The sequence below is a fragment of the Carassius auratus genome, chromosome 29 (genome assembly GCF_003368295.1).
Source record: "Carassius auratus strain Wakin chromosome 29, ASM336829v1, whole genome shotgun sequence".
Taxonomy (NCBI): Eukaryota; Metazoa; Chordata; class Actinopteri; order Cypriniformes; family Cyprinidae; genus Carassius; species Carassius auratus.
Genome location: NC_039271.1, coordinates 17,814,306 through 17,842,300, shown reverse-complemented (window position 1 = coordinate 17,842,300; position 27,995 = coordinate 17,814,306). Strand labels below are relative to the sequence as shown.

Genomic DNA, 27,995 nt, shown 5'->3' with positions numbered 1-27,995 from the left:
GACTGACAAGGCTGAGGCTGAAGCGCAATCCACTGTCAGAAAAGTCAGCTCCCTCAGAGGGTCTCTGTGCTGATAATCTGCCTTTAGTGACTCTAGACACGATCTCTGGGAGGCTGATGGCTTCATAGATAACTGCTACAGCGTCTCTTCTGTGTGATTGCCTCTTTATGTTAATGAAGGTGTGCCTAACCTCCCAATGAGACCTTTGATTATCCTGTCTTATGCTGATGGCCTCATAAATATACATACATCCTTGAGACACAAATCAATGTAAATTAGAGACTAATATCAAGCACTAAATATGACATATATTAAAATCAGTTAAGCCAATGAGTTACCTCTTGATTCCAATAGTGTGTCTTATGCAAAATGTATATTCATATCTTTACAGTACAAGAAGAACAGGCAGCTATTTGACATTGCATTAAAAAAAAAAAAACACATTTGCAAGTATATGATTATTCAGTTGAAAACATATTTGCTTTTTCAGTCCTCTATGTGTAGCTGTTAAAAGCAACTTTATGTAACAAGCTTTTTTAGCCTTACGATCAGCTGGCTAACTTTTCATCTTGCTTATTGTAACGTGTAATCAAACCAAATTAGGTTTCACATTAATGGATTACAAGGTGAAAAAGCTCATTTTGCATTTTGCTGCAAAGTTCAGAAGAGAGAGAGATACAGAGATTACAATATAATGATATACTTTCCAAGCGGTCGCAAAAGACACAGTACAAGCACATATTAATCAATGTTGTGATAATTGGGGAGAAACCATTTTATCTTGCTCCCGCCCATATTCGCAGGGGCGTCCGAAATAATTTTGCACGTTTAAAGTCTAGTGTGACTGCCCCTTAACACTTGCCTCCATCACCTTTGTTGTGTTGTTTATGTAGGCCTGTCTTGTTTAGATATGTGTGATATGTAATTTTCTGCTGGGATGGTGAAGAAGTAAGCTCGGACAGAGTGCTGATCCAGTTGTCACGTCAGATTTGCCTGGGCTGAGTTGATAGGGAGTAGTGTCACCGCTATAACCCCCTTCCATTCCGGCTGCGGTGGTTCCAGAATGATCTCTCTCCCTGCCGCCGCTTAGTGAAGTGATCGGAAATGGACCTGACAGCTGGCTAATGGGTTGATTTGCAGAAGGACTGCATTCGTTACACACCTTCTCCTTTCTTTGTGTTTTGCTCTCACCCTCTTTCATGCCTCTGCTCTGTTATGCACCTGGTTTCCCATGGTGTTCTTACCACACCTCACGGTTAGATAGATCACAGCTATACTTGTGGTTTCTATGAACCCAGCAATCAAATATTTTCTCTGAATCCTCTCTCTAGGTCATCTCACTGTGTTTCAGCCATACTGTCATTAATCTCCTTAACATTTCCAATAGCTCAAAACTGAATAACACTAAATGTTAGATATGTCTACTCTATGAATCAAGGAGAAACATCCTTGATTTATTCATCATACCATCATATTTCAAGGCACATGTAGTGTAAATAAAAAAGACATCCTTGGCAACTGTAGCATCCTTTCTGAAAACACATCTTGTGTCCAAGCCCACTACTACTATATCATCCCTTTCTTTCTATAACGTTCCAGAAGTGAGGGTTCATGCTTAAATACAGCCTGTTTCATTGCAGTCTTTCTTTCAAGGTTAATATTTACTTTAAGAGAGGTTTCATTGTTTTATGACTGCAATAATGAAATATTCTGGGTAAAAACAATGAATATTTAAGGTGGGTTGTGAATTTCCTGTGGTGGTTGAAGGCAGCAGCAACCCCAGCTCATAGCCTCTTCTGATAAGAAACTAGCTCACAGCCTAGAACCTATTCAAAACTTACCCAGACATATCTCTCCTTTCTAACCTAGTCTGACGCAAATCTAGATTACTTAGATTAGGCTTTTTTGGTGTTTTTTCAAACATTTCTCAGATAGTTTGAATCCATAACAATGACTGATTGTATCAGATCACTCTCTCTTATCACACTTTTTGAAATGGCAGGACTTTAATGACCTCTAATATGAGCTCAGACTGACAGCTGATGGGAGCACAATAGGAGACTAGCAGGTGAAATTCGGCTTTGGATATAAGCTAGGGGCCTTGCATTCGCTTTCTAGAAAGAATTCATGACTGACGGCACAAATTATTACTCTTGTCATCTTTGAAGGTAATGTTGGGGCTACAGATGGAATCTTATGAAATCAGAGTTCCTCTTAGACTGTCTGTATGGTTTCAGTAATGCCCAAATCTGGCTATGATGAACAAATGTGAAACTTGTATATATATATATATATATATATATATATATATATATATATATATATATATATATATATATATTACATTAGCAGACATATGCAAAGTTCAAAACTCAATTTTTTTTGGCATTATTTTATAGATTTTAAGGGTATAGGACTCCCCTTCTGTCATTTCAATTCAACTGGCCCTGTAATGGACTGGCCATCCTATGGCCCGAGGCGATGGGATATGCTCCAGCATCGCTTCAACCCTACATAGAACAAACAATTTAGAAAATGAATGGATGGATAGAAGTTGGCAGGCAAAGGCAAATCTGTTCTGACCACATGGGTTCTCAAAATCAAATACTTTTTGAAAGTGTTTGTTGAGGGTTATTTACCTTTTTATTTTCAGCCAAACAGTTCCCAGAGTATGTACTTTTTTTGTTTGTATTTTCAATTTGGATTGTTCTGCAAGGTCATATCACAGTTTGACTGTCTTGATCTTCTTACCTGTTATGTCCACAAATTATTTAAATCAAAAGTTTATTCAAAAGGAATGTTTGAAGCAGTTTTTATGAATGCAGTCTGATTAACACTACTGTACATGCACAGTTTACCACATGTTTATCACAAGCTTCATTTTTCAGTGTGGGTTAATTGCTTTCACTGTTGCATACAGTGTAATATAAATATATTGGAAAATTGTATTACGATTTTCTGCACGAAAGGCAGACTGGAGACTGGAAAATTGATTTGTCTCAGCATGTCATGATATTGAGCAATTTGTAGTAAGTCTTGTTATTGATTTAATTTTATGCTGTCATCTCTTACCCTGGGTATTTGTCTGTGCTCGTCATAATGTTGCCTTATCTGACCTTGTTTCATGTCTCTTTCTTTGCAGATCGAAATGTTAGAGCACAAATATGGGGGCCACCTCATCTCACGCCATGCTGCTTGCAAGATCCAGACAGCCTTTCGTCAGTATCAGCTCAGCAAAAACTTTGAGAAGATCCGAAACTCCCTCCTGGAAAGTCGTTTGCCACACCGTATCTCCCTGCGAAAAGTGCGGGTGCAAAATACAGAGGGTATCTCAGCTGAACGGGCACTGGCTGAAGGCTGCAATCTGACAAGTATCCCCCTTGTCCGGTCCCCGTCCCTGCCAACCACGGTAGGTGGCTCCCTTACTGATCTTGAAGATTCCTTTAATGAGCAAGTCCAGTCCCTTGCCAAATCCATTGATGATGCACTTAGCAACTGGAGCATGAAGACCATGTGTTCACTCCAAGAAAGTGGCACCTACCAGTTTAGCTCAGAGGCCTTTAGTACGGCTGGTGACAATACTGGGTTGGCAGGAACAGTCCGAGAATGTGGCCCCATGGACCCTGCCACATTCCATAGTGGAACAGGCCAAGTAGACAACTCTGAGAACGTGGCCCGTAGTGCCAGCAAGCTGATGATGGCCTTCCGGGATGTGACAGTTCAAATTGACAGCAAGAATTTTCATGTGTCCTCTTCCGTTATGGAGTCCTCCACCTCTGTTTCCCTTGGTAATTGTGTTCAGCAGGGGGCCATAATTACTGAAAGCCCACAGCAACCTCTGGTCAATGATGCAAAGGAACAGCATCAACAAGGACAGCCACCGGCATCCCCCCAGTATCCAGCTCCTCCACCCCTAGAGTGGGATGCTGAGGAAGTACTAGATGGCGACTTCCCAGATCCTCCCCCAAGTGAGGAGGAGCTTGGGGAGGATCTTTCACCTCTGGCAATGGAGAAACAGGAAGTTCCAGAACCAGCAATTCTAGCAGAGACAGCAATAACCTCTGAAACCTTGTCTCCACCAGAGGTTGCAGAGATGCCAGTCACCCCAACTGTAGAGGTTTTGGAAGCTAAACGAATTGAGTCAGACACAGCGGACAACAGCTCAGAGCAGATGAGTAGCAGCAGTACATCCACATCAGCCCGGTCGACTTCTGAGGTCTCGTCCAAAGAGGCTTTACAGGCGATGATTCTTAGCTTGCCCCGATACCACTGTGAAAACCCAACCAGTTGCAAATCTCCTACCCTCTCTACTGACGTCATTCGAAAACGTCTATATCGTATTGGTCTCAACCTCTTCAACATGTGAGTACCCATACTGAGAACCTCTAATCTCCAGCTGATTGTTATGGTTACAGAACTCTTGCTTGTAGTGACTAATGCCAGATATTTTTAGAATATATAATAATTTTTTTTCTCTTATTTTATCAAGCTGTCCTAACCTGCAACTAATAAAGCTGCATGAGGGCTGCCCTTCAAAACCTCACCAAATCCTAGTCTCTCTCTCTCTCACTTTGTTGTCTCACTCCATAATCTAGTTATGTCTCCAGCTGGCTTACACACCCTTCCTGATGCCTGTCACACTGAGTTTGTCTGACCCTATTAATAGCTCTGCTTTTATTTGAAGTGATGTCTCACTCCCTTTTCCCTAAAATCATCTCCATTCCAAATGTAAAGACATTTTAAAAGTTGTACAAGTTGGGCAATTAATAGCACACTACAATAATGAGACTATTAGCTTTATCTGGGTTGTGAGCATAAGAAAGACAAGGGCAAACATGAAGAGGAAAAAATTATTTGGAGGGCCAAGCACTGTAGCTGTAGGCACATATTGTGTCTGTTAGTTTCTGCTTACTTCTGTTGCCACCATTTCTTGATAGGATTCTATGGCCCCTCAAACTATAGGGAATTGTACAGTTTTTGCTTTCAAATTTTGTCTTTGGGTGTTCATTCTCACTCTTTAGATATATCTTAATGAATTTGCCATAAATACCATGTAAGGAATTTTTGTTGTTGTTGTTGCATTTTTACACTAAATAGCAGAGCTTTCCAAACCTGCCCTAGAGGCTCCCATTTGGATGTCTCTGTTTACTGTCTCCGTTTAAGGACACCGTCATTTCAGGTTTTGCAGTTTGTAATGAGCGTTGAATCAGGTGTGTCAGCTGAGGGAAAGCTGTATTTGAAAAACACTTTTTTATAAGTATCATTGTTGTAATACAACATAAATGGTGACCACCAACTATTCAGACTTAAAAAGTGTAATTGCTGCTCTGCTTACAGCTTTATTTAACAGCTTCTATTTACTATTAAAGTAAGATATTTATAGCAGGGTAAGATCACTTCGTTATCCTGATTCCTGTATTTCTTACTTTCATACCTAATAAGACAATGCAATTCTCTCCACTGTGGATGCATTTTTTGACCCAAATGGCTAATATCTTGAAGCTCATGTAACAAAGGCCTAATCTGAAACGTTTTATTGAGATTTTATTTTTAATGCAGGACCAGTTTGTTCCTTTATTACAAAATGGATTTTACAAGGATTAGCCATCATCAAGATCATGTCGGTTTACTAGCAATTAAAATGCATGATTGCAATATAACAAAATCTCCCTGAAGGCATTAAAATATTATTTTGCTGCACCGCCAGAAATCAGCTGATACAATAAATGTCTGATTTGAAATAAGCTTGTATAACTTGTGTATGGAGTAAATTAAAGTAAAATAGGACTCTTTTTAAGATGGATGTGATATGTAAACATACAGAAATGTTTGCATATATATATATATATATATATATATATATATATATATATATATATATATATAAAATATATATAAATTAACTTGTTTATTAAATTTAGTTTGTTTTGTCTTTAGTTTTATTTTTAGGTTTTTTTTAACAGTGCCCAGTTCCCCGATAACGCTCACTCTTAGCATGATAACAAGACTCGAAAGATATATCTTACAAAAGTTGTTTATGTTCCTAAGTGTGTTCCCCGAAGTGTCCCTTAGGAAACTTCTTAACACGCTGCCTCTTACGTCCGATGTTACAAAGGCGCTGTCCCGGGTGAGGGTGATGGATTAGTTGGCATCGATTGCTTAGGAATGGATTTTCCACTTTCCACTATCATATGGTCAGTAATATTTTCACGCGATATGTTACGGTTAGACGAACCGAGTATCCCTTGCTAATCATCCACCCTCCTTATCCCGTTGTGCCACTTGTGCCGCTTCTTGACATGGGTTTAACGACTTCTAAAAATTATTTAATACACTTTTATATTAATAGTAAGATACTTTACAATCATAATTGATTGGCAAGCAGCTGCAGTTACTTCTGTTTAATGCGGTATTGATTGCCATTGGTTAATGTTTACAATACAAAGCAACCTATGAACAGAGAGAGAGAGTTAGATACAGAATATGGTCGGGAAGCAATGTATAAAATGTCACCTAGCTTAGACCTTAGCCCTCTCCCACGAACTCGAAGCTCCCTGTAGCAAAAACCTTAGCGCTGCAAGCAGCTGGACTTCAGGGCTTAAAGCAAAATTCCGCCACGTTAGCCTGGCAAGCGCAGGTCTGAGAAGGTCCAGCAGCTCCATAATGAGTTGTCTTGGGAAGCAATTTTTATTTTTTTACATAGCCACGTCAGGCAAAATGTCTTTTATTATTAGTCGTGAAATGTCAATAACATAAAATTATTGTTGAGCCACATCATTGTCAACATACCATAGTTTGACTTGTACTGTGCTGTGCTGATTTCTAAAGACTGCTGCACAGTGGCGGCGACTAGCGTCTTGTGCTCAAACAATGAAAAGAGAGAGCTTACGAATGGTCCAAACCAACCTCACGAAAGTGTGACTTACAGAAGGTTTACTTAGCGTACGAACGTGTCGGGAATCGTGCCATAAGGTTAAGAGAGAGGTTAAGGAATAGGTTAAGAACTGCTTAGCGATAAGACTGTTTTGGGGAACCGGGCCCAGATTATTAATTGCACATTGTTTATCATGTACTAATTTAAATATTATATATATATATATATATATATATATATATATATATATATATATATATATATATATATATATATATATATATATATATATCAGTTTCTTTTTGGTATTTTCACTTATCACTTATCAGTGATATCAACATGCAGAGGAACTGTCTGCTTTTGTAACTATCCTATCATCCATGCACACCTTCCAACCTGGACACCTGTTTGAGCTGGAGAAATACAGCTCCACTTTACAAATCATTTGGTCTTAATTTTCTGCAGCGTCACATTGCTGCCAATTAAAATTCTGCTCCCGCATGTCTATTCTCTATGTTCAGCCAAGAGTGACTGAGGCAGAGTTTGATAAGAGCTCTCTATAAGTAAATTATCACAGAGGTGCATGATGGGAAAGGCTGAATCAGGACTGTGCCAGACTATGTATAATAAACAATTTACTCTACGCAAATGCAGATGCTAATGCTGAATAACAAATTGTAAATGTACGTAGTTGGTGGCAACACATTTCAGAACTCTAGGGGTTAATAGTGTTATTTTCAAATGTCTGTTCCATTAAGTCGGATGTGTTAGCATTTAAACAGCTTCAGTTTAGACATGCTGGTAATTTAAAGAAGTGTGATTCACCAAGGATATTCTAAAACTGTTGCTCCTTCGTGACTAATTATCTTGCAAATGAAAACAGTTCGCTATTGTCATGTCGTCCCTATCAAAGCATATTGAATTGTGTTTCAACACATTTCGAATTGCAACAGTATAGGCATTTAAATATATTTAGATCCTAATTATTAATGTTTTTCAACTAGGACAATGACTCGATTTGATTTCTGATTTCTCAAGGCCTATATATACAGTAAACATTACTGAGCTAAAATCCAGTCATAATTATTGCTACTATATTGTATCCAACAATTTTAATGACTATTCTTGATTATGTAGCTGTTGTGGTTCAACAAAACCTAAAATGTGTATGTATGCATGTAAAAAATAAAATAAATAATAATAATAATAAAAAAAGACATAAATAAATAAAGTGTGCAATATAAAAGTGTACATCCAAACATGGTACTAAGTATTTAGTTGTACATGCTGTATTATTATTGCAGATGCGGTCACCAACATTTATGTAACACTTTAAGTAGTTAATTCATATTAATCAATATTTAAATGTACAATAAAGGGTAGCTGAAAATTATTTACAGATGTACTTACAGGTAATTTTTTATTTTAATTTTTAATATAAGCACATTGTAAAAACATGTATGCACACAATAAATGCAAGGTATACTCTTTTATGCTTTCTATCGTACAGTTTATAAAAAAATCCCACTCCAATAATTGAGGCAATAGATGACTTTTACCCTTACTTCTACATTTACTACTCCATGCAATGGTGCTTCAGCCCCATTTGTAGTTCTTTTAAAGTGAGATAAATAATATGAAGATGGAAGATCTAATTAAAAAGTTATTAATCAGCTGTAAAGAAGTCATTGGGGGAATGTGGCTTTAAAAGTTCAAATCTTATTCAGATGAAGCAGTGCTTTTCTGTAGTATATTAAACTATCCAAGATCTCCATGTACTAGCTTCTGTTTATTTTCCCTTTCATTGCTGTTACAGCGTCCAAGGCAAAACTCTTTGTTCCTACCTTGTATGGAAAGTATTTGTGTGCCTGTGATAGCAGAGTCAAATAAAAGTAGATGTAAGAATCTGAGTCAAGGGCAATAAAAAAAATATATAATAAAAAAAAAAAAAAAATACAAAAAAAAAATCAAAATCCCATTTCCCAATCAGCATTTAACATCATGTTCCTGATGTGGTAACTTATATAACTGACAAATAGGCTTGCATTTGCACACAGCGGCTCATTATCCATCTCGTGAAAGGGAAGGTGCATAATCTACTGATTTATTTTCTAACGTCTTTGCCCTGTGTTGATGGCAACAATATTCACGGTTGAATGTAACAGAAGGGATTAGTCTGTTTTATTGGGGTGAGCGAATGTATGTGTGCACTTGATTATGAATCAGTTGGGAGGAAGATAACAGCTGCCAAGCTGGTTATTTCCCACCCGCTCATCAGATTTCCTCCATATAAAGGAAAATACAGTGAGAATTTTGAACATATGATTAAATCCCTCAAATGATTCAGACTCATCTGCCATTCAACGATTAGTTCACCCAAAGATGAAAAATCTGTCATCTTTGAATCACCATGTTGTGACTTTCTTTCTCTTTTGGAACATTTTTTCCAGTGAATTATTATTATTATTATTATTATTATTAATTTTTTTTTTTTTTTTTAATCAATGTGAATTTTAAATTAATTTTGTGTAAATAAAATGTTAATTTTGTTCATGCAAATGTATGTACATGAGATTTGGCATCATTAAATGTAATTAATTTTAATGTATAAGCCATCTATGCTGTAAATTTTAGCATCTGCTATTACAGTTTTTACAATCGTTATGACAGTTTCTTCAATACTTTTAACAAGTTTCCTAAACTCTTAACACACTTAGCACAACATCCGTCTTTGTAGGCTATACAATTAAAACATTCGTGTTGCTTTAATACAAAATGCATACAGTTAATACCAATTTAAATTGCTTGAACTTCTTTTATACACACGCTCAACCAAGACCAAAACAATGTAATTTTACAGTCAAATTTACAAATGCTTTCACACATTAAGTCAGAACAGATAACATCATGTTCTTAACATAACTTATAGGCTAAAGTCAAAGTGAACAGCTGTTCATATTGTGAACATTGAAACACAAATATATTCCCTGTACTTTATTCCATTGCTAATGAGAAACAGCTAATTGCAGTTATGCAAATATATAAATCACAGCTGTTTCCCATCTAGGAACCACACTCAGGTGTTGAGGTTTTTTGAATTGCATGATCTGATCATTCTATATACAGTAAAAGAGGACCTATTTGGGCTGATTTTGTGTGGAAAAGTGCACTCCTGCGTAAATGTGAGATTTTAGAAGATCTGTACCAAAGACTGGTGCCAGAGAAAGGGGACAGGTGGGAGACCATTCCACCATTCCCAGAGCAGTCAGTGACTACGTTATTAGCAATAACCCGGTCACGCACGGCCATGTAAACACCCGCAAAAACCCGGATATGCTCATATCCGGGTTTTTAAAAACCGGGATATTATACCTGGGGTCCCCCTTTTCTAACCCGAATATTTGGTCTTGTAAACGCGTTTCGGCATATCCCCATCAAAATGTGTGTTCTGCGCATGTTCTATTCGCAAGGAATCTTGGTCTTTTGAGTCTTTGGATACAGGAAGAAGAATCGGAAATTATGCATATTGCGTCTTACATCCAGACGCTAACTGTGCGTCGCCGTTTACATCGGGATATTGGCGACTGATTACACATTCCATGTATACAGGAGTAACTCTCTCTGCTCACGCATGTAAACGGATTATCCTGAATGTTTCAGAAACCCGAATAGTGACCTTAACCCGAACATAACCCAAATTTTAACAGCTTGTAAACGTAGTCAGTCAATGATGTCTCTTTTCCTTGGCCCTTTTCCTCAACCCTGAGGGTTGCATCTCCCCCACAGAAGGAGATGCCAGGATAAAATGGATGCTGCATGCCAAGGCATTACAGCTGAACAATACAAGAAGTGGATAAGGCATACCAAAAGATACTTCCCCAGATGCCTTGCCAGAGATATCACGTGTGATGTGGATGAGAACATGTGGCCAAACGTAGAATTATTTACTTTTTATTCTACTGTGGCTTTTTCTGTTCTGTAAATTTTGTATTTTCACATAATGACACAAATAATAAATAAATGACAGATATATTGCATTTTTTCTTGTATTTTTGTTTTCTTTCCTTTTCTAATGTCCTGTTACAAATAAAGTATTTACTGCTACAATTCTGTAATAGCAAATATTCTGCAATAATTGAAAAAAATTCTGCAAATTCTGCAAATATATATTTGCAAATATATATATATATATATATATATATATATATATATATATATTGTGTATTTTGTGGCTGTGTGTGTGTTTTAAATGTTGTCATTTTTAATAATTACATATGTGGAAAGGACTTTTTTATGAATCCTCCAATCATAAGTGATTTTTAATCACTTGAATCTTGTTCTGGGATTGGACACTGAAATCTGAGTATGGATTGACTGAGAGATTTGGGGACTGGAATGTGCTTTCTTTAGAGAATTAAGAAATGAGGAGGATTATGAGGGCTCTGTGAGTGTATATATGTTGGAAAGGGTATGCAAAGGAAATGTAGAGGACACTGATGTTTGAATGAAGAATGGATGGTAAGCGGAGTGAGTAAACTCACTAAATTACATTTTTACCTGCCTTGTAAACTGAATGGGCATGTTTATTTTCCCCAAACAAGAGGAAAACAGAAGGAGAGGAGTAAAGAAAGTGAGGAGATTGTATGTGGGAGAGGAGATAGATATTTGATTGTGTTTATGTATAAGGAAAGGAGACTGAGATGATTGTAAAGTATCTCTAAAAAGGTGTGCATTTCCTTTCTTGTTTTATGCAGGGATTGTGCCTGCAGTTCACCTGCCCTCCTTTTTTCTTACAATGCCAGAATAGAATCAGAGCACAGATGTTAGTTGAGAGAGGTGAACTTTATGAAGCAACATGTAGCAAATGCTCTTTTTATCTCTCTGAATGTCTGTATTTCTTTAACTGGAAGCACTTTTGGCCCTGTGCACTTTTGGAAAATAAAATCCCTGAAAACATACTTTTTCATGCAAACAGCCAAACTGGATGCCAAAGGCTATTTTTACTCCAAGCCAACTTTGCTCAGACAGTTTACCCTTAGTTTAAAATAGCATATTATTTTTACGTACAGTCTGTGTGAACTGCATTTATGACAGTTTGCACTTAATGTGAGCAAGATATATATTTTTTAAATTTACATGTATCCTATCAATCACTTCAGCAGCTAACTTCTATTGCATTACAGCATCTGCCATTTTTAAATGTTGTCATTTTTAATAATTACATATGTGGAAAGGACTTTTTTATGAATCCTCCAATCATAAGTGATTTTTAATTTAATTTAATTTTATCTTCAAAAGACCTGTCTTATTACATCTCAAGCTTTTTTTTTTTTTGCAGACTTATGGATTGTTTACTTTCCAAGTCAGTAGAATAACTTTTGAACACAATTTTTCAATTATGTATCGTTTTAAAAAATATATATATGGATTTTGAATAATTTCCACACACACACACAAAAAAAGAAAAAAATGCTAAATGTTTATCATTTATTATAGACTTTTCATCTTTTAATATCTTGTTAGAATGCTGATAAGATCTTGATAAAAAGTCAGTTTTGATGTGATGTGTATGTAGCAAAGAAAGAAAGAAAGAAAAAGAAAGAAAGCCTATTTAAAATATATTTTGAACATCTGGCAAATACAATCCATCAATGTTGTTTTACTTAATATACTATTATAGTATAATATATATATATATATATATATATATATATATATATATATATATATATATATATATATATATATATATATTTTTTTTTTTTTTTTTTTTTTTTGGTGTGCATTTTGTCATTTATATTAATGTTTTATATTTTTTATTCAGATATTTAGCTTTTGAGTGAAATATTTAATTAGCTCACTAGAATCAAAGCTAACCAATTTTAAAATAGATGAGCATTTCAGGGATAAGATACTATCAAACTACTTTTTTGCATGGCTTTTCACCACAAAAATAATCGTGATGACAAAAAAATATTGATTTGAGATAAAACTGTTTTAAAATCATACCTGTTTATTATCATATAATCCATTGAAGTCTAGAAAACAATCATCCCGCATGAAAAGAAAGATGAACACAGCAACAGTATTACAGTATAATTAATACTGAAGTCCTCCAATATCATTTTCAGCACAATCGATAACTATAGCAGAGACACAAGATGGCAGCAGCTGCATTTCAATTAAACCAAAGAGACCGAGTCTGTGACAGAACGAAACCAAATTAATCTGGGATTTAAACACAGGACAATGAAAGGAGATAAACTTTCAAAAATACACTAATGTGTCAAGTCTAATGTAGTTTTGATATACATTTAACCAATTAGCAGGTTTTTACTGTAGCATCTGTATAACAGTTTTCTGCTAAAATTACCACAATTTTCACTTTGCAGAAACACACAGGTGCACACTAGAGATGTTTTATGGCCATTTAACAATTTTTCCCCCATCATAATAAACAAAATAAAAACAGCACAACCTATTCAGAAACGCAAGTCACATTATTGCATATAATTTCAATGCCAATTAAATAAAATGCAGTGACACACCTTTTGTTGTAAATGGCAAACAGGCTGTTCATAAAATACATCATGTTCCCCTCAGTAAAGCTAGACTGTCGGCAGGGGTTGTACATTTATTATATTAGGACTAAAGCATTGTAACAAATAGGGAATATAGAGAGAAATAAGAGGATTTGTATATAACACAGTCAAGCAAACCAGAAATACACGTTCTTTCAGCATGTGGATGAATGAAATTTTACTGGACCTTCTATAAACCATCTACTTTTTTGGTCCAACTTTATATTAGGTGGCCTTAACTACTATGTACTTATTGTGTTCATCTTGTATTGTAAAACACTTTTGATGCTATTGAGGTGGGATAGGGGTAAGGTTAGGGAGAGGGTTGGAGGTATGGGTAAGTTTAAGGTTGGGTTAAGGTGTAAAGTATGGGTCAACAGTGTAATTATAAATGTAATTACTGAAATTAAATACAGATGTAATTACATGTAGTTTTTTTTTATATAAGTACAATGTAAAAACATGTACACAATAAGTACATTCTACTTAAATATTCATTACAATGTAAGTACATAGTAGTAAAGGCCACTTAATATAAAGTGGGTCCCAGAAGAGAAGCTTCTTTCTGTCCCTCTTTTTCATTTTTATTGTCTGAAGGCAGGAAAGCATTGAAATTCTGGTCATTGATAAGGCACAGAATAGAAAAATAGAGATTATTAATGCCCACTTGGCTTCTGTGGAATGGGACAGTGCTAAGGGGTTGTATGTGATTGTTTTTCTTTTTTCCTTTATGGAAACCTGTTATGTATTTAGTATTGATAACTGGGTTATCATGGAGTTGTTTTCTTGCTGTAGATGGCGCTGTATAGCCATGTGTCATTGAACCTTGAACATTGAACAGTAAATGAAGTCAGTTCTAAGCGTACTCGTTTTCATTGTGTTATTGTTATTGAGAGCTCTCCAGAATATAATGATATTCCGAAAAATATAACAAAAATGGTGACGCGGACGGGATAATATCAGTGTGGCAGAAGACACTAGCAACAATTGAAGAGTGGGACAATTAGGATGGCGACTATCGGGCATATTGATGCTTTCGACGAGGCCATCGAACAGTGGACAACGTATATTGAAAGGTTTGATCACTTCATAAAGGCAAATTATATCGACGAGGTAACGACATTAAGTGAACATTATTCGCCCAAGCCCCTCATAATAGCGGAACGATTCCGTTTCCACAAACGCAATCAACAGGAAGGGGAAACCATTGCAGAGTATGTAGCAGTGTTAAAACAACTTTCTGAACATTGTGACTTCGGTACGCATTTGCAAGATGCTCTACGAGATAGATTTGTTTGTGGATTAAACAACAAGGCGATACAAAAGAGACTTCTCACAGAGGCTGCGCTCACTTTTCAAAAAGCAGTAGAGATAGATGTTGCTGTGGAAACCGTCACGCGCGAAGCTCAACATCTCAGCAGTTCACTTAAAGTCAATGCAATGCATGTTTCCTCGCCTAAACAGCGACGCAATTGTAAGAGATGTGGAAAAATGAACCACACGGACGAGGACTGCTGGTACAAGGATCAAGCCTGTCATTCATGCAGAAAGAAAGGCCACATCGGACGAGTATGCAGAAATAAACGGAACTTTGAGAGAGAAAGAAAGCACGAGAGTAAGTTTAAGTCAAGTAATCGATGTAGTAAAGTGGATTGCATCATTTGCATCATTTAGACACAGGTAGAAGACTAAGTGGTGAGTCCAGTACAGACACTGAAAAGGAAGTGTCACTGTATATGGTGAGAAGTGAGCAACTGGCTCACGGGAAAATGATTGAAATGGAACTGGATACAGGTGCTGCAGTATCATTGATTTCAAAAGGAAAATATGACAGTAACTTGCAGCATATTCCTTTGCAGCCAACTGATATAATTTTAAAAACATACACCAGTGAAGCACTAGCGCCAGTAGGGGTTATCAGTGTGGAGGTTAAGTTGACCAATCAGTTGGCAAAATTGCCTTTGTATGTTGTTAACAGTGATGCACCACCATTATTTGGTAAAGAATGGCTGAGAGCTATAAAACTAAATTGGCAAGCATGTATACTATAGAGCAGTGGTTTTCAACCTGTGGTCCGCGGCCCCCTAGTGGGCCGCGGTGATATTGCAGGTGGGCTGCCAATTATTTTCTGTTCATTTCCAGTCCATTCTAGGGCTGTGCGATTAAAAGAAAACGTCCTAAAATCACGATTTGAGCGTGCGCATATGCCTAACTCCAGGTTCACACACTGTCTGTGATGCGCCTTTTTTCTGAGCCAATGTTGACGGATCAGAGCGTTCTCACTGCGGTAAAAGGCTAGAAATAAAAACGTGCGAAAATAATCCATGTCTAACACATGAGCATAGAGTGAATTTGTTAGTGAACAGGATGCAGTTTAAGTGAGAGGGAGAGGAGACACGTTTTAAGTGTGCACACTCTCTCCTCGCAAAGCAGCGTGTATCTGAGCAAGCACGACCGGTTTTGTGACAGAGCAAAGGAAATCTGCTGCAAACAGAGAGATTCGCACTTGTGCATTATTTTAATGTGCTTTCGCGTTATATTTATGCGCTCTCACTACTGACCGCATACACATACTGTATACACACTGCAAACACCTGAGGCACCGCTACAATTAATGAGCTCTATGAACAATGCATGGCGAAAAAGAAAAAAAAAGTCCCTGTATACAGAATTTTTTATTTATTTATCTATACATTTTTTTACATCTTCACTATAGTGATAATTTTGACTTATGTCTGTTCTAGAGATGTTACAACTTTTTGATAAAGCTCTGATTGGTTTTCTTTTGGAAATATGTTTCAAATTAATCCTGAATGCATTTATGACTGTAAAAGCACAATTGCAAAATTGATAAAAAAAAATTGCGATAGTTTTTTTTTTTTGTTGTCCATATCGCACAGCCCTAGTTTATTCAATAAATATAGTTTAAAATCTAGCTTCTGAGTACTAAGTTATTAACCCAACAATAGCGGGGTCAGTTAATTTTTTTTAAGTGGGCCGCGCAAACATATGTGTTTGGTTGTGTGGGCCGCGAGTTGAAAAAGGTTGGGAACCACTGCTATAGAGAGTGTGTTAAAACGACACTCCCAAGTTTTTGAAAAAGAACTAGGCACCATGAAAGGAATTGAGGCAAAAATTATACTCAAGCCTGACCATACTCCAAGATTCTTCCAGCCACGGATAGTACCTTATGCAATTCGACCAAAAGTGGAGGCGGAATTGACACATTTAACAGAGATGAGAGTAATTTCACCAGTGCAGTACAGTGAGTGGGCCACACCTGTGGTACCAGTGATAAAAAAAGATGGCTCCGTGAGACTGTGTGGTGATTTTAAAGTGACACTCAACCCAGCCATTTGTGTGGATCACTACCCAAATCCACGCATAGAAGATCTGTTTGCATCTCTGGCTAGTGGTCAATTATTTAGTAAGTTAGACTTGTCAAGCGCTTACTTGCAGATGTCAGTGGCACATGAGTCAAGAAAACTACTCACCATATACACTCAAAAAGGTCTATTCTGCTATAACTGCTTACCCTTTGGGATTGCTCCAGCCCCTGCATTATTTCAGAAAGCAATGGATTAAATCCTTTTGGGTATTCCAAACACTCAACTAATAACAGGACGAAATAATGGGGAACATCTTAAGACATTAGACCAAGTACTCACCAGACTGGAGGAATATGGTCTGAGATTGCAGTGTGAAAAATTTTTCAGACAGTCACTGGAGTATCTGGGTCACTACATTGATGCAACTGGATTACACAAATCACCAGAAAAGATCAAAACCATTATTGAAGCACCTGCACCGACCAATGTAAATCAATTACGCTCTTTTCTTGGGATGATTAAGTACTATGGCCATTTCATTCCAAATCTGGCATCTATGCTGAACCCCCTCAATGCTCTTTTATGTGAAGGAATGAAATGGAGCTAGAACATGGCATGTGAACAATCATTTCAGAAAGTGAAGGATCTCCTTACTTCACCAGCAGTACTCACACATTATGACCCAGAATTACCCATTTGTCTTGCTGTGATGCTTCCCCATATGGGGTGGGGGTAGTGATATCACATGTGTGCCCCGATGGCGAGGAGAAGCCGATTGCTTTTGCATCCAGGACACTTAGTAAAGCGGAGAAAAATGATGCTCATATCGAGCGTGAGGCCCTGAGTATAATCTTTGGAATTCACAAATCCATCAATACTTATACGGAAGAAGGTTTACCCCCTTTACGGATCATCAACCTCTAATGGCTATTCTCAGTCCCAACAAGAGCATTCCATCCATGGCAGCAGCTAGAATGCAACGATGGGCTCTGATATTAGCCGCCCATGACTATGTCCTTGAGTATAAAAAAGCAGCCTTACATGCCAATGCAGATGGACTGTCAGGGCTGCCATTACCAATGACACACGCTGAGAAGACAGACACGGTGGATGTGTTCTATGCTGCCCAGATAGCCACTCTTCCTGTCAGTAATGCTGAAATTAGACGTGACACCCTAAATGATCCCATTTTGTCACCTGTGCTGGACATGGTTTCAACTGGACGGTTCCCGAAAGTTAAAGAGGTACCTCAAGGTTTGCTACCTTTGGTCACATGTCGAAATGAGCTCACAGTTGTTCAAGGATGTTTAATGTGGGGAAGTCGTGTCGTGGTTCTAACCAAGCTTCGCAACCGGGTGTTAACTGATCTGCATTTGGGGCATCCTGGGGTGGTAAGGATGAAACACCTGGCCCGTAGCTATGTCTGGTGGCTGGGTATTGATTGACAGATTGAATCTCAATCCAAAGCATGCCACTCTTGTCAGCGTATCCAATATGCCCCCTGTCCTGCGCCACTTCATCCTTGGGAGAGAATACATGTTGATTTTGCATTCCCTTTCGAAGACCTTATGTACTTCATTGTAGTTGATGAGCACTCTAAATGGCCGGAAGTCTCTATTATGGAAAGTACTACCACCAGCAAAACCATTCAAGTCTTACGAGGACTTTTCAGTCATTATGGAATCCCTAATGTCATTGTCAGTGACAACGGTCCACAGTTTTGTGCTGAGGAGTTTTCACTTTTCCTGAAGGCAAATGGGGTGCAACATATTCGATCTGCCCCATATCACCCCTCTAGCAATGGACAAGCTGAACGTTTTGTCCAAACATTCAAACATGCTCTAAAAGCTTCAAAAAGGTCAGCTCCAATCCAACAGAGACTTGATGGATTCCTGTTAACATAGAGAAACACTCCGCATGCTACTACAAAGGAGTCGCCTGCAATGCTTTTCCTCAATCGCAAACTAAGAACCCGGCTGGTCTCACCAAAACAGTGTGTCAGTCCCAATATGCCCAGCAATTACAACGTCAAAAACACTCTAAGTTCAGAGAATTTAGTGTTGGAGAGTCTGTTCTTGCTCATGACTATGGAAAGGGGGGAAAATGGATACCTTGAGTGGACCTGTCTCCTATGTTGGAATCTGGAAACGTCATGTAGATCAATTACTGAAACAAGGGACTGAATCCTCTGAAATCCAGATGGAACCAGAAATTCCTGCTGCCCCTGATAACTTGCAAGCACCTCCGCTGCAGGAGAACATCGGGGGAAAAGACGATTGACACACCAGAGTCAGGCAACATTGACCAGTCACCCCCAGGGATTGTACAAACTGGAAAGACTATTAAGCGTTATCCTACCCGTCTCTCTAAACCACCTGACCATTATAAAGCATTCTAATATATATATATGTATATAAAAGGAATAGTTTCATGGAGATTAAGACGTGCCCACTAAGTTGTGGTTAAAGTTGGATTAAAGAAAATAAATATTTTGTTTTTTTTGACAACCCTTGATTTAAGTTGGGAGGAAATGTTATGTGTTTAGTATTGATAACTGGGTTATCATGCATTTTTGTTCTTGTTGTAAATGGCGCTGTATAGCCATGTGTCATTGAACCTTGAACAGTAAATGAAGTCAGTTCTAAGCGTACTCGTTTCAGTGTGTTATTGTTATTGAGAGATCTCCAGAATATAATGATATTCCGAAAAATATAACAAAACGTTTCTACATTTTACATATTTTATATCCAATAATAACAACAAAACCTTTTAAAATGTTTTTAAGATATAGTTCCATTAAAAAATAAAAAAATAATAAAAATAAAACGGTAACACTTTATTTTAGGATCTCTTAACTAGGTGCTTATTAGCATGCATATTACTAGAATATTAGCCATATTAGTCGTAATTAATACATATTAATGCCTTATTCTACATCCCTAATCCTACCCAATACCTAAACTTAACAACTACCTAACTAACTATCAATGAGCTGCACATTAATAGTTAAAAGTCATGGTTAATAGTGAATGAGTGTTTCCTATTCTAAAGTGTTTCCAAAAAACACACAAATCAGATTATATATTTTATTTATTTGTTTATTTATTTTTAACAGTCTTGTGTTGTTCTGGCATCTCTCTCTCTCTCTCTCTCTCTCTCTCTCTCTCTCTCGTGCTTTCAAAGATTGTCATATAATGAGTATTCGGGCTGTCAAGCAAAATGACAAAAATAAATAAATAAATTTTTCCAATTGTATATTTATTTATTTCTTAATTGATTGCTATACATGTTATTGAATTTGCTATTTTGCACTCTTAGAAATATTGTAAAATTAATATTGTAAGTTAATGCCTGTCCATTTAGTTAATACAGTATTTATGGACTCAGATTAATTTTTTAATTGTGCTAACTTTCTCTTTCTTGCTCTCTCTCTCTGTCCCCTAACTCCCTCCTACTATCTACTATATTTCTTTCTTTCTCATCAAACAGAAATCCAGACAAGGGCCTCCAGTTTCTCATCTCCCGTGGGTTCATTCCAGATACGCCTATAGGTGTGGCACACTTCCTGCTTCAGAGAAAGGGGCTGAGTCGACAGATGATCGGCGAGTTTCTTGGCAACAGCAAGAAGCCGTTTAACAGAGATGTGTTAGAGTGAGTATTTGAAAATCCCTACCAGAATACATAGCTTGAAAAAGAGTAACGAGCACTGTAAAAAGAATACTGTGAAAGTTACAGTAACTTGCTGGCAGCAATTAGCTAGTAAGTTGCTGTAGTTCATTTCACAGTATGCTGTACTGTAAACTGAATTGCAGTAACTTAAAAAATACTGTAAACTTTTTTACAGTAATAATCACAGTGCTGTGTTTCATCACCTCACATATTATACTACTGTAATAAGGATTACAGCATTAAGTTTGTGTACTGTAAAATGAAGACACTGTTTTTGCCACAAAAATGAAATTTATTGATAACTTTTCAAACTTAATTTCTATAAATAAAATAAAAATAGCATTGCAAATATATATATATATATATATATATATATATATATATATATATATATATATATATATATATATATATATATATATATATATATTTTTTTTTTTTTTTTTTTCAATAGGTAAACATTTTTCTTATAACATTTCATTTTGTTTTGTGTACAAGAACACTTTTCTGAACATACAAATCAATCCTGTTCAAATGTATTAAAATGTTAGGTTAAACTAGAATGTATAAAAGGCAAATTAAATTATTTAAAAACAGCAGGATTTCAAACAGTAGAATTTGGTCCCTGAATGTTGTTTTTCTACCAGAACTGTATTTTTCTTCAGAAACGGGCCTGAATTAGTCAGTTAGGAGTCTTCTACCCTGCAGTGGAAGAAATTAATTATTAATGGAAAGGTTTATAAGCAAGACAGATGAGTTGATGACAATATATAAAAGTTTGATTGGATCATTTGATTTAGCCAATCAACGTGTAATACAACATGTAATACAATGTCCACTTCTCTATAAACCAAAACTCTTACTTAAAACACACATATTAGGGCCTGGAGAGAAAATTCGATTCACCTAGCTATTTGCATAGATTCTAAAATCTTTTTTTTTGTAATTTTTTTTTATTACAGAATCTTAAATCTATATCCTTGCTTGTAGATGAGGTTGACAGAAGAACCTTTCAATTTGTCTGTCTACTAAACTGACAAAATCATATCGCAACATTCATAGAGGTTAGTCATGAAACAGCTTCACAAGCAGTCTTTTAAATAAATATTTTTAGTTTTGATATTTTATATGCTCATTACAGTGAGCACAATAACGGAAGTGTGAAGAGTAGAGATGGAAATTTTTAGTAATTTAGAATTCAAGTTCTCTAAAAACCAAGTACACTAGTATTAAAGTGAAGAAAAGAAAATGTGATGTGCATGAAATTTAGACTTTAGAGCAGCTGTGGTTACTTTTCTACCATTTGCATGGTGAGTTAAAATAAAAGTTTGATGTTTAAAAATTACACAACAGTCCATATAAACCCAAATATACACTTTTAGAAGTATTTTACTAATCGGGTAGGTGGTTAAAGAATGAGTACTCCAATATTTGTTCCCATTCCTAGTCAAAAATATATCAACAACAAATAAGTGCTTACCTCTGGATAAATTCTAATGTAGTGGCTGCTTCCACAGGATATTTCATGTTAAATATATAGTATGATGCAAAAAGGACAGCCAGAGCAGAAGTGAATTCGGAACGGTCACTCTGGAGAACTCTGCCCTCTATGGAAAGCATCCACCTATATGCCCCCAGAATGGACTCTCGTAAAAAAAATAAGTTGAAATTGGACAGGATTCAATCTGATATGGTTTACTGTTTGGCAAAAAAAAACAAACAAAAAAAAAACTTTGCTACACAGTTCACTTTCACAACATCCTATAATGCACAGCCAGGTAGTGAGCCTACACATGTATGCACAGTGCAGAATTTGTGCACTACATTTAGTAAAAATCTGGGTGTCTGTAAAGTCCTGATCATATAAAAGAATACTGGAGACATGGATTACACAGGATGAGTGAGTGTGACCTTTTAAAATGACGTTTTTAAAGCATTTTGCTTTTATACATGCATTGAGCTATTTTTTTTCTATTGGATCAGTGACAACTAGAGATGTTTGGAATCTAAGTGCAAAATGGCGTAAAACCTTGTTCACACACAGTGAATCAATACAAATATACTTAATACTTAATATACATATGCTTAGAATTGGGACCTATTTTGTATGTCTAGTGCTGGGATCATGACAGGTTTAATCATGAAAAGTTTGAAACTACAAAGAGAAAAATACACAAACATGAATTTCACAAAAATAGATAAATCATTAAATAAATTAGCATTCTCATACACACAAGGCAAAGAACCAACAACAAAACAGTTGAATCAACAGGATAGATTAATACTGCAAACTTGAGTAGAAAAAGATAACAAACATGCTGAATTAAATGCTACATTGCATAGCACAAGAATAAAGAACTCAATGCTCACTTAACAAAATCAAACAGTCACTTACAGATATTGCATTTCAAAGGGCTTTCAAGATGAAGATAGATGTTTTCAACCACATGGAGTACCTTGCACAACTAAACCACTGAAGGAATATGGCCTACTTCCTCTTTAAAACAGGAAACCATTGGAAAACCCCAAAATAAGTATGAAAATAAAAGTCCTTCTTGAAACCAAAGTTTAAAGTCCAGCACACCGAGCATGATGAGTCTTAAGAGTGCTTGGCAGGGAAATCTGGGCCTCAACGTCTGCTTGGGGGGAAGTTTCCTAAACACAAAATAACCAGAAAAAACACTTTTACAAATCATAAGTACAATATTCATAAGAGAAAGTGTGTGGCAATACACAATTTTGAGATCTAACATTAGCTGGTTTAGGTTTTGAGTAATACCGGTACATGTGTGTCTGTAACGCAAAAATGTCTTAATGTTTGCACGTTTTATGTGCACTTTCTAGGGATTGTGTCTGAAGAGAAACAACATTGTTTCCATTTGAAAAACATTGTATAAATGCTAGTTCATGTTATTTATGTACCTGGATTGATTCTTGAGGCCTCTTTACTGTAAGAAATGAACCAAATGGCAAATAAAAGAACGAGTAATATCTCAAAAAATCTTAATACAGTGCGAGTATATTATTAAGCTTCCACGTGTCATGAATAAAACTCTCAAATTAATAAAACTTTCGAATCGGCCCGCTTAAATGTCTGATTCTTCAGGCACCAACGTTAGCAAGCCAAAAAAAAAAAACGAGTGAGATTATTCAAACAGCTACCGCGTCAGCACATACATCAAATACACAATCTCAAATAAATTTTATTCAACAATACTAAACGTTACTCAAATTGAAGACGTTATAAATGTACGTTAATGTTGCCAGAGAAGACAAATCTTTATACAATATATGCTCCCACATGTCGGGAATGGCACTTCAAAATAGACTATCAACAATCTCGTTTCTGCGGTGGGACTTGCGATGAAGTTCAGAAAAATGATGAACCTATGAAAAATGTCTAAAGTCTTACCTCTAACTGTGTTTTCTGTCGAGTCTCTGGAGTCGGCTTGGCTGGCTTCACTGCTTCACGTGCATGCACACGGTGTCGGCGGTGACAGTTGACGTTAGCTGGCTAGAGAAAACTGGCTAGTGCACCAACAGTCACAATCACATACACAATTCCAATTTAATTTTTATTCAACAATGCTATCCTTCTCTAAACTGATGACATTATCGAATGTTGCCAGATTAGAAAATCGATCTAAATTATGCAAAAAAAAAATTTGGTAATAAAATGCACACAAGACATGAGTTTACTAGGAAGTGTCCCCCTCTTTTACCTCTCTCCCTCTCAGTGCACTCTTGAGCAAATAATAATAAATAATAAATTAGTTGAACAAATAGTTAACTTGACTAGAGTAAAATGTGGAAATAAATCAGCAAAGTTACCTTTCTGAAGGTAAAATTCTGATGAAAGTGTGGAATCTAGTGGCTGGAAAACAAAATCCTCTAGAAATTGCTGTATTGTGATTCACAGAAGAAAAAAATATTTTTACTGTGGAATTTACCCGCCATTGAAAATTGACCATGATGCTTTGCAGATCTACAGTAACATGCTGTATACATGTTCTACAGTAAGCATGTTCCCGTTTTACAGTAATAATGCTGTGAAAACTACAGACATTTGTTACAGTGAGAGCCTGTAACTGTGTGCAAAAAAGAGAACAATACCATAAAAGGGAGCATATTTAAACTTTTAAATTGAAGCATTTTTGTGTTGTTTTTGTTTTCTTTTCCTCTGTGGATTTCGGTGAGTCGTGGCATCTTTTAATGAGATCTTCTTCGGCTGCTGAGCTCCTGCAGTCTAACTGCAGAGCTTTGCACTTGGAAATGATACACTCTTGAGACCTCTTAGATGAGTCAGTGTGTGCATGTGTGTGTGTGTGTGTGTGTGTGTACAGTGCAGAACATATGAGGTTTTTGAAGTGATGTATCTTCTAAGCCTTAAAGGGATAGTTCACCCAAAATTTTAAAGTCTGTCATCATTTACACACCACCATCAACTGTTTGGTCACCCACTTTCTTCAAGATATCATTCTTTAAGTTTAACAGAAGAAAGAAACATACAAGTTTGGAACAACTTCAGGGTGAGTAAATGATGAGAATTATCAACGCTGCTCCTGGCGATCGACTGTCCGGCAAAGTTTGGCTCCAACCCTAATCAAACACACCTGCCTTTAATTTTTAAGTGAGCCTGAAGACCTTAATTAGTTGCTTAAATTAATAAATAACATTAATTAATAAATAACAAGCACTACTATAAATTTGTCTACGATGAAGTTATGTCTGTTTTAGATACAAGAATAGTATACTTTGTGGTTCAGAAAATAAATAAATAAATAATAATAATAATAATAATAATAATAATAATAATAATAATAATAATAATAATAATAATAATAATAATAAATAGAATAAAACAGACCAAAAGCATAAAAACTTAAGAAGTAAATAAAGCACTCATCCCTGACAGATGGATGTCTCTCTCTATCTGGCCCCACCCCTCTCTTCTGAGTAGTCAGTGTGTTAAAAAATATACAGTATAGCTGCCACTTGATGTGCATGTGTGGTCAATAAAGCCACAGAGTATGAAGCAAAACTCTTTGCCAGTTTATTCATACTATATGAGTCAACACCATTAATCCCCATAAGGGCTTCAGGACATGCATATAGTAAAACAGGATGTTACAGGATGTTACAAAATAAATAAATAAAGTGGTGTGAGAAAACGGCAGAGCAGAGAAATAGCCAGATTCAACTGGGCAATTTTTTTTTTAAATGACATCTTCTAGGCTAGCATTTTCCCTTGACAGTTTTTGCTTCTTGTCCAATTGCTGTTATATATTTCTTTAACCTATGTTTTTGCTTAAAAGGCTTCTTTCGGGCTGTTTTCTTTACGTGCGTTCAATACAAATTCAACAAACTTCTTCATGACGGGAAAATCTCCCTAATTCCCCAACAGTCTTTCACATTGTTACACCTAAAAATGCATTTATCAGTTCCAGGAAGCCACAATAGGCAAAATTTGACAATTTAATATAATTTAATTTTAAATGATTAATCTCCAGTTTTTCACTTTCATGCATATCAGACACTTTTCTGAAGTTAATAAACACTAAAATATAACTTGTTCTGCTTTACTTAGTAATATTTAGGTGAAACAAAAGGGAGCACATGGTATTTACTGATTAAATTCTCCAGAGAGCTTTACATTTACATGAAAAAATTGGTCATTAGGAAATATTACAACACTACTACCAAGAAAATGAATGACATGCAGCACAACAAATTCAAAACTCCCTGCTGTAGCCAAAAATTTAATATTATGAATATTTCATGGCAGTATAATAAATGGACACTAATATTTTGATTTCCCTCAAGTCAAGTCAAACCTTTGCATATTAGAACAAATGTCTTTTATTAAATTTGCTTTGGTGCACACACACACACACACACACACACACACACGCACACACGCACACACACACACACACACGCACACACACACACACACACACAGAGCAAACACTCCATGCACCTCTCTCTAGAGGGAAAGAGCCAGTTTTGCCCACACAAAGTTAAATGCCATAGCTCCTTGACAAAGTCATGCAAAGCAAAACATTGAAACCCATTTAATATAAGAATAAAGCCCAAATTATATTGAATGTTTGCATACAGTGCTGATGCAAATTTTGTCAGCAGTATAGTACACACATTCGCAGTCCGTCTACACAGCATGAGACAAGGGTTTGCTGTGTTGTTTGTTTTCACTAAAACATAGCTAAATGACAACATCTCAGACTCTGCTACTCAAGAACATGCCTGCTACCGAAGTGGACAGAGATGCAGCACTGTAAGGCTTGCAGGGGTTTAACAATGTTATTGTAGTGACAAAACACTGTTCATCGATGGTGAAGTTTATGTTTGTAAAGTGTCGACTGTTCTATCTGCCGTGGGAGTTTACGGCCATTGTTATTGTCACAGTTTACATCCCTCTGTGTGCTAATGTGAAGGATGCGCTTTGCAAGCTGTACAGCTTCATCAGCGAACAACAAAAAATAACCACGAAAGTGTTTTCCCATGCAAGGCTGTGGGTCCTGACGACATACTTGGCCATGTACTGAGAGACTGTGCTGCACAGCTGACAAATGTCCAAACAGATGTCTTCAACACCACATTGAGCCAGGCAGTCATCCCCACATGTCTCAAATCCACAACAATCATACTGGTACCAAAAAAATCACTTGCGTCCTGTCTAAAGGACTACCGTCCCATGGCACAGACTCCAATCACAATGAAGTGCTTTGAGAGGTTAGTCGTCCAAAACATCAAAACCAGCCTCCCCAACACATTCCAACCACTCCGGTTGTTGCATACCGTTCAAACCCTTGTACAGACGATGGAATTTACTCCACCTTCCACCTGGCTCTTACCCACCTAGAAAATAAAGTCTCATATGTCAGAATGCTGTCATCAACTTCAGCTCAGCATTCAACACAATAATACCACAACAGCTCAATACTAAAATAAACCTGCTGGGACTATTCCCTCTGTAATTGGATCCTGGACTTTCTAACTAGAAGACCTCAGTCCATGTTGGCCACGACACTTTGAGCACTACCACACTGAGCACAGGTGCTCCACAAGGCTGTATGCTCAGCCCACTTCTCAGTATGCTGCTGACTCATGACTCCACTGCCAAGTTCAGCTCCAACCACATCATCAAGTTTACGGATGACACAATGGTGATAGGTATCATCAGCAACAACAATGAAACACATTACAGAGAGGAAGTGGCAAAGCTGGCTGAATGGTGTGGTACTAACAACCTGTCCCTCAACATGGAGAAGACAAAAGAGGTTGTGATGGACTTCAGGAGAAACTCCTTTGACCACCTTCCACTGACCATCGACAGCTTGACTGTGGATAAAGTCAGCAGCACTAAATTCCAGGGGGTGTACATCACAGAGGATGACCATTCCACCCACAGTCTCTTCCAATTCCTACCATCAGGAAGATGGTATCGGAGCATTAGATTCCACTCCGCCAGACTGCACAACAGCTTTTTCCCCCACGCTTTGAGAGCCCTGAACTCAAATC

At 36.8% G+C, this 27,995-nt stretch overlaps 1 protein-coding gene across 1 annotated transcript in view; it reads left to right on the top strand.

The window, feature by feature from the left end:
* Positions 1–27,995, top strand: part of LOC113048251 (IQ motif and SEC7 domain-containing protein 3) — a 198,298-nt gene that overhangs the window by 97,366 nt on the left and 72,937 nt on the right. The window contains 2 exon segments of the mRNA XM_074559827.1: positions 3,143–4,362; positions 20,274–20,435. Coding sequence (XP_074415928.1) covers positions 3,143–4,362; positions 20,274–20,435 — 1,382 coding nt within the window.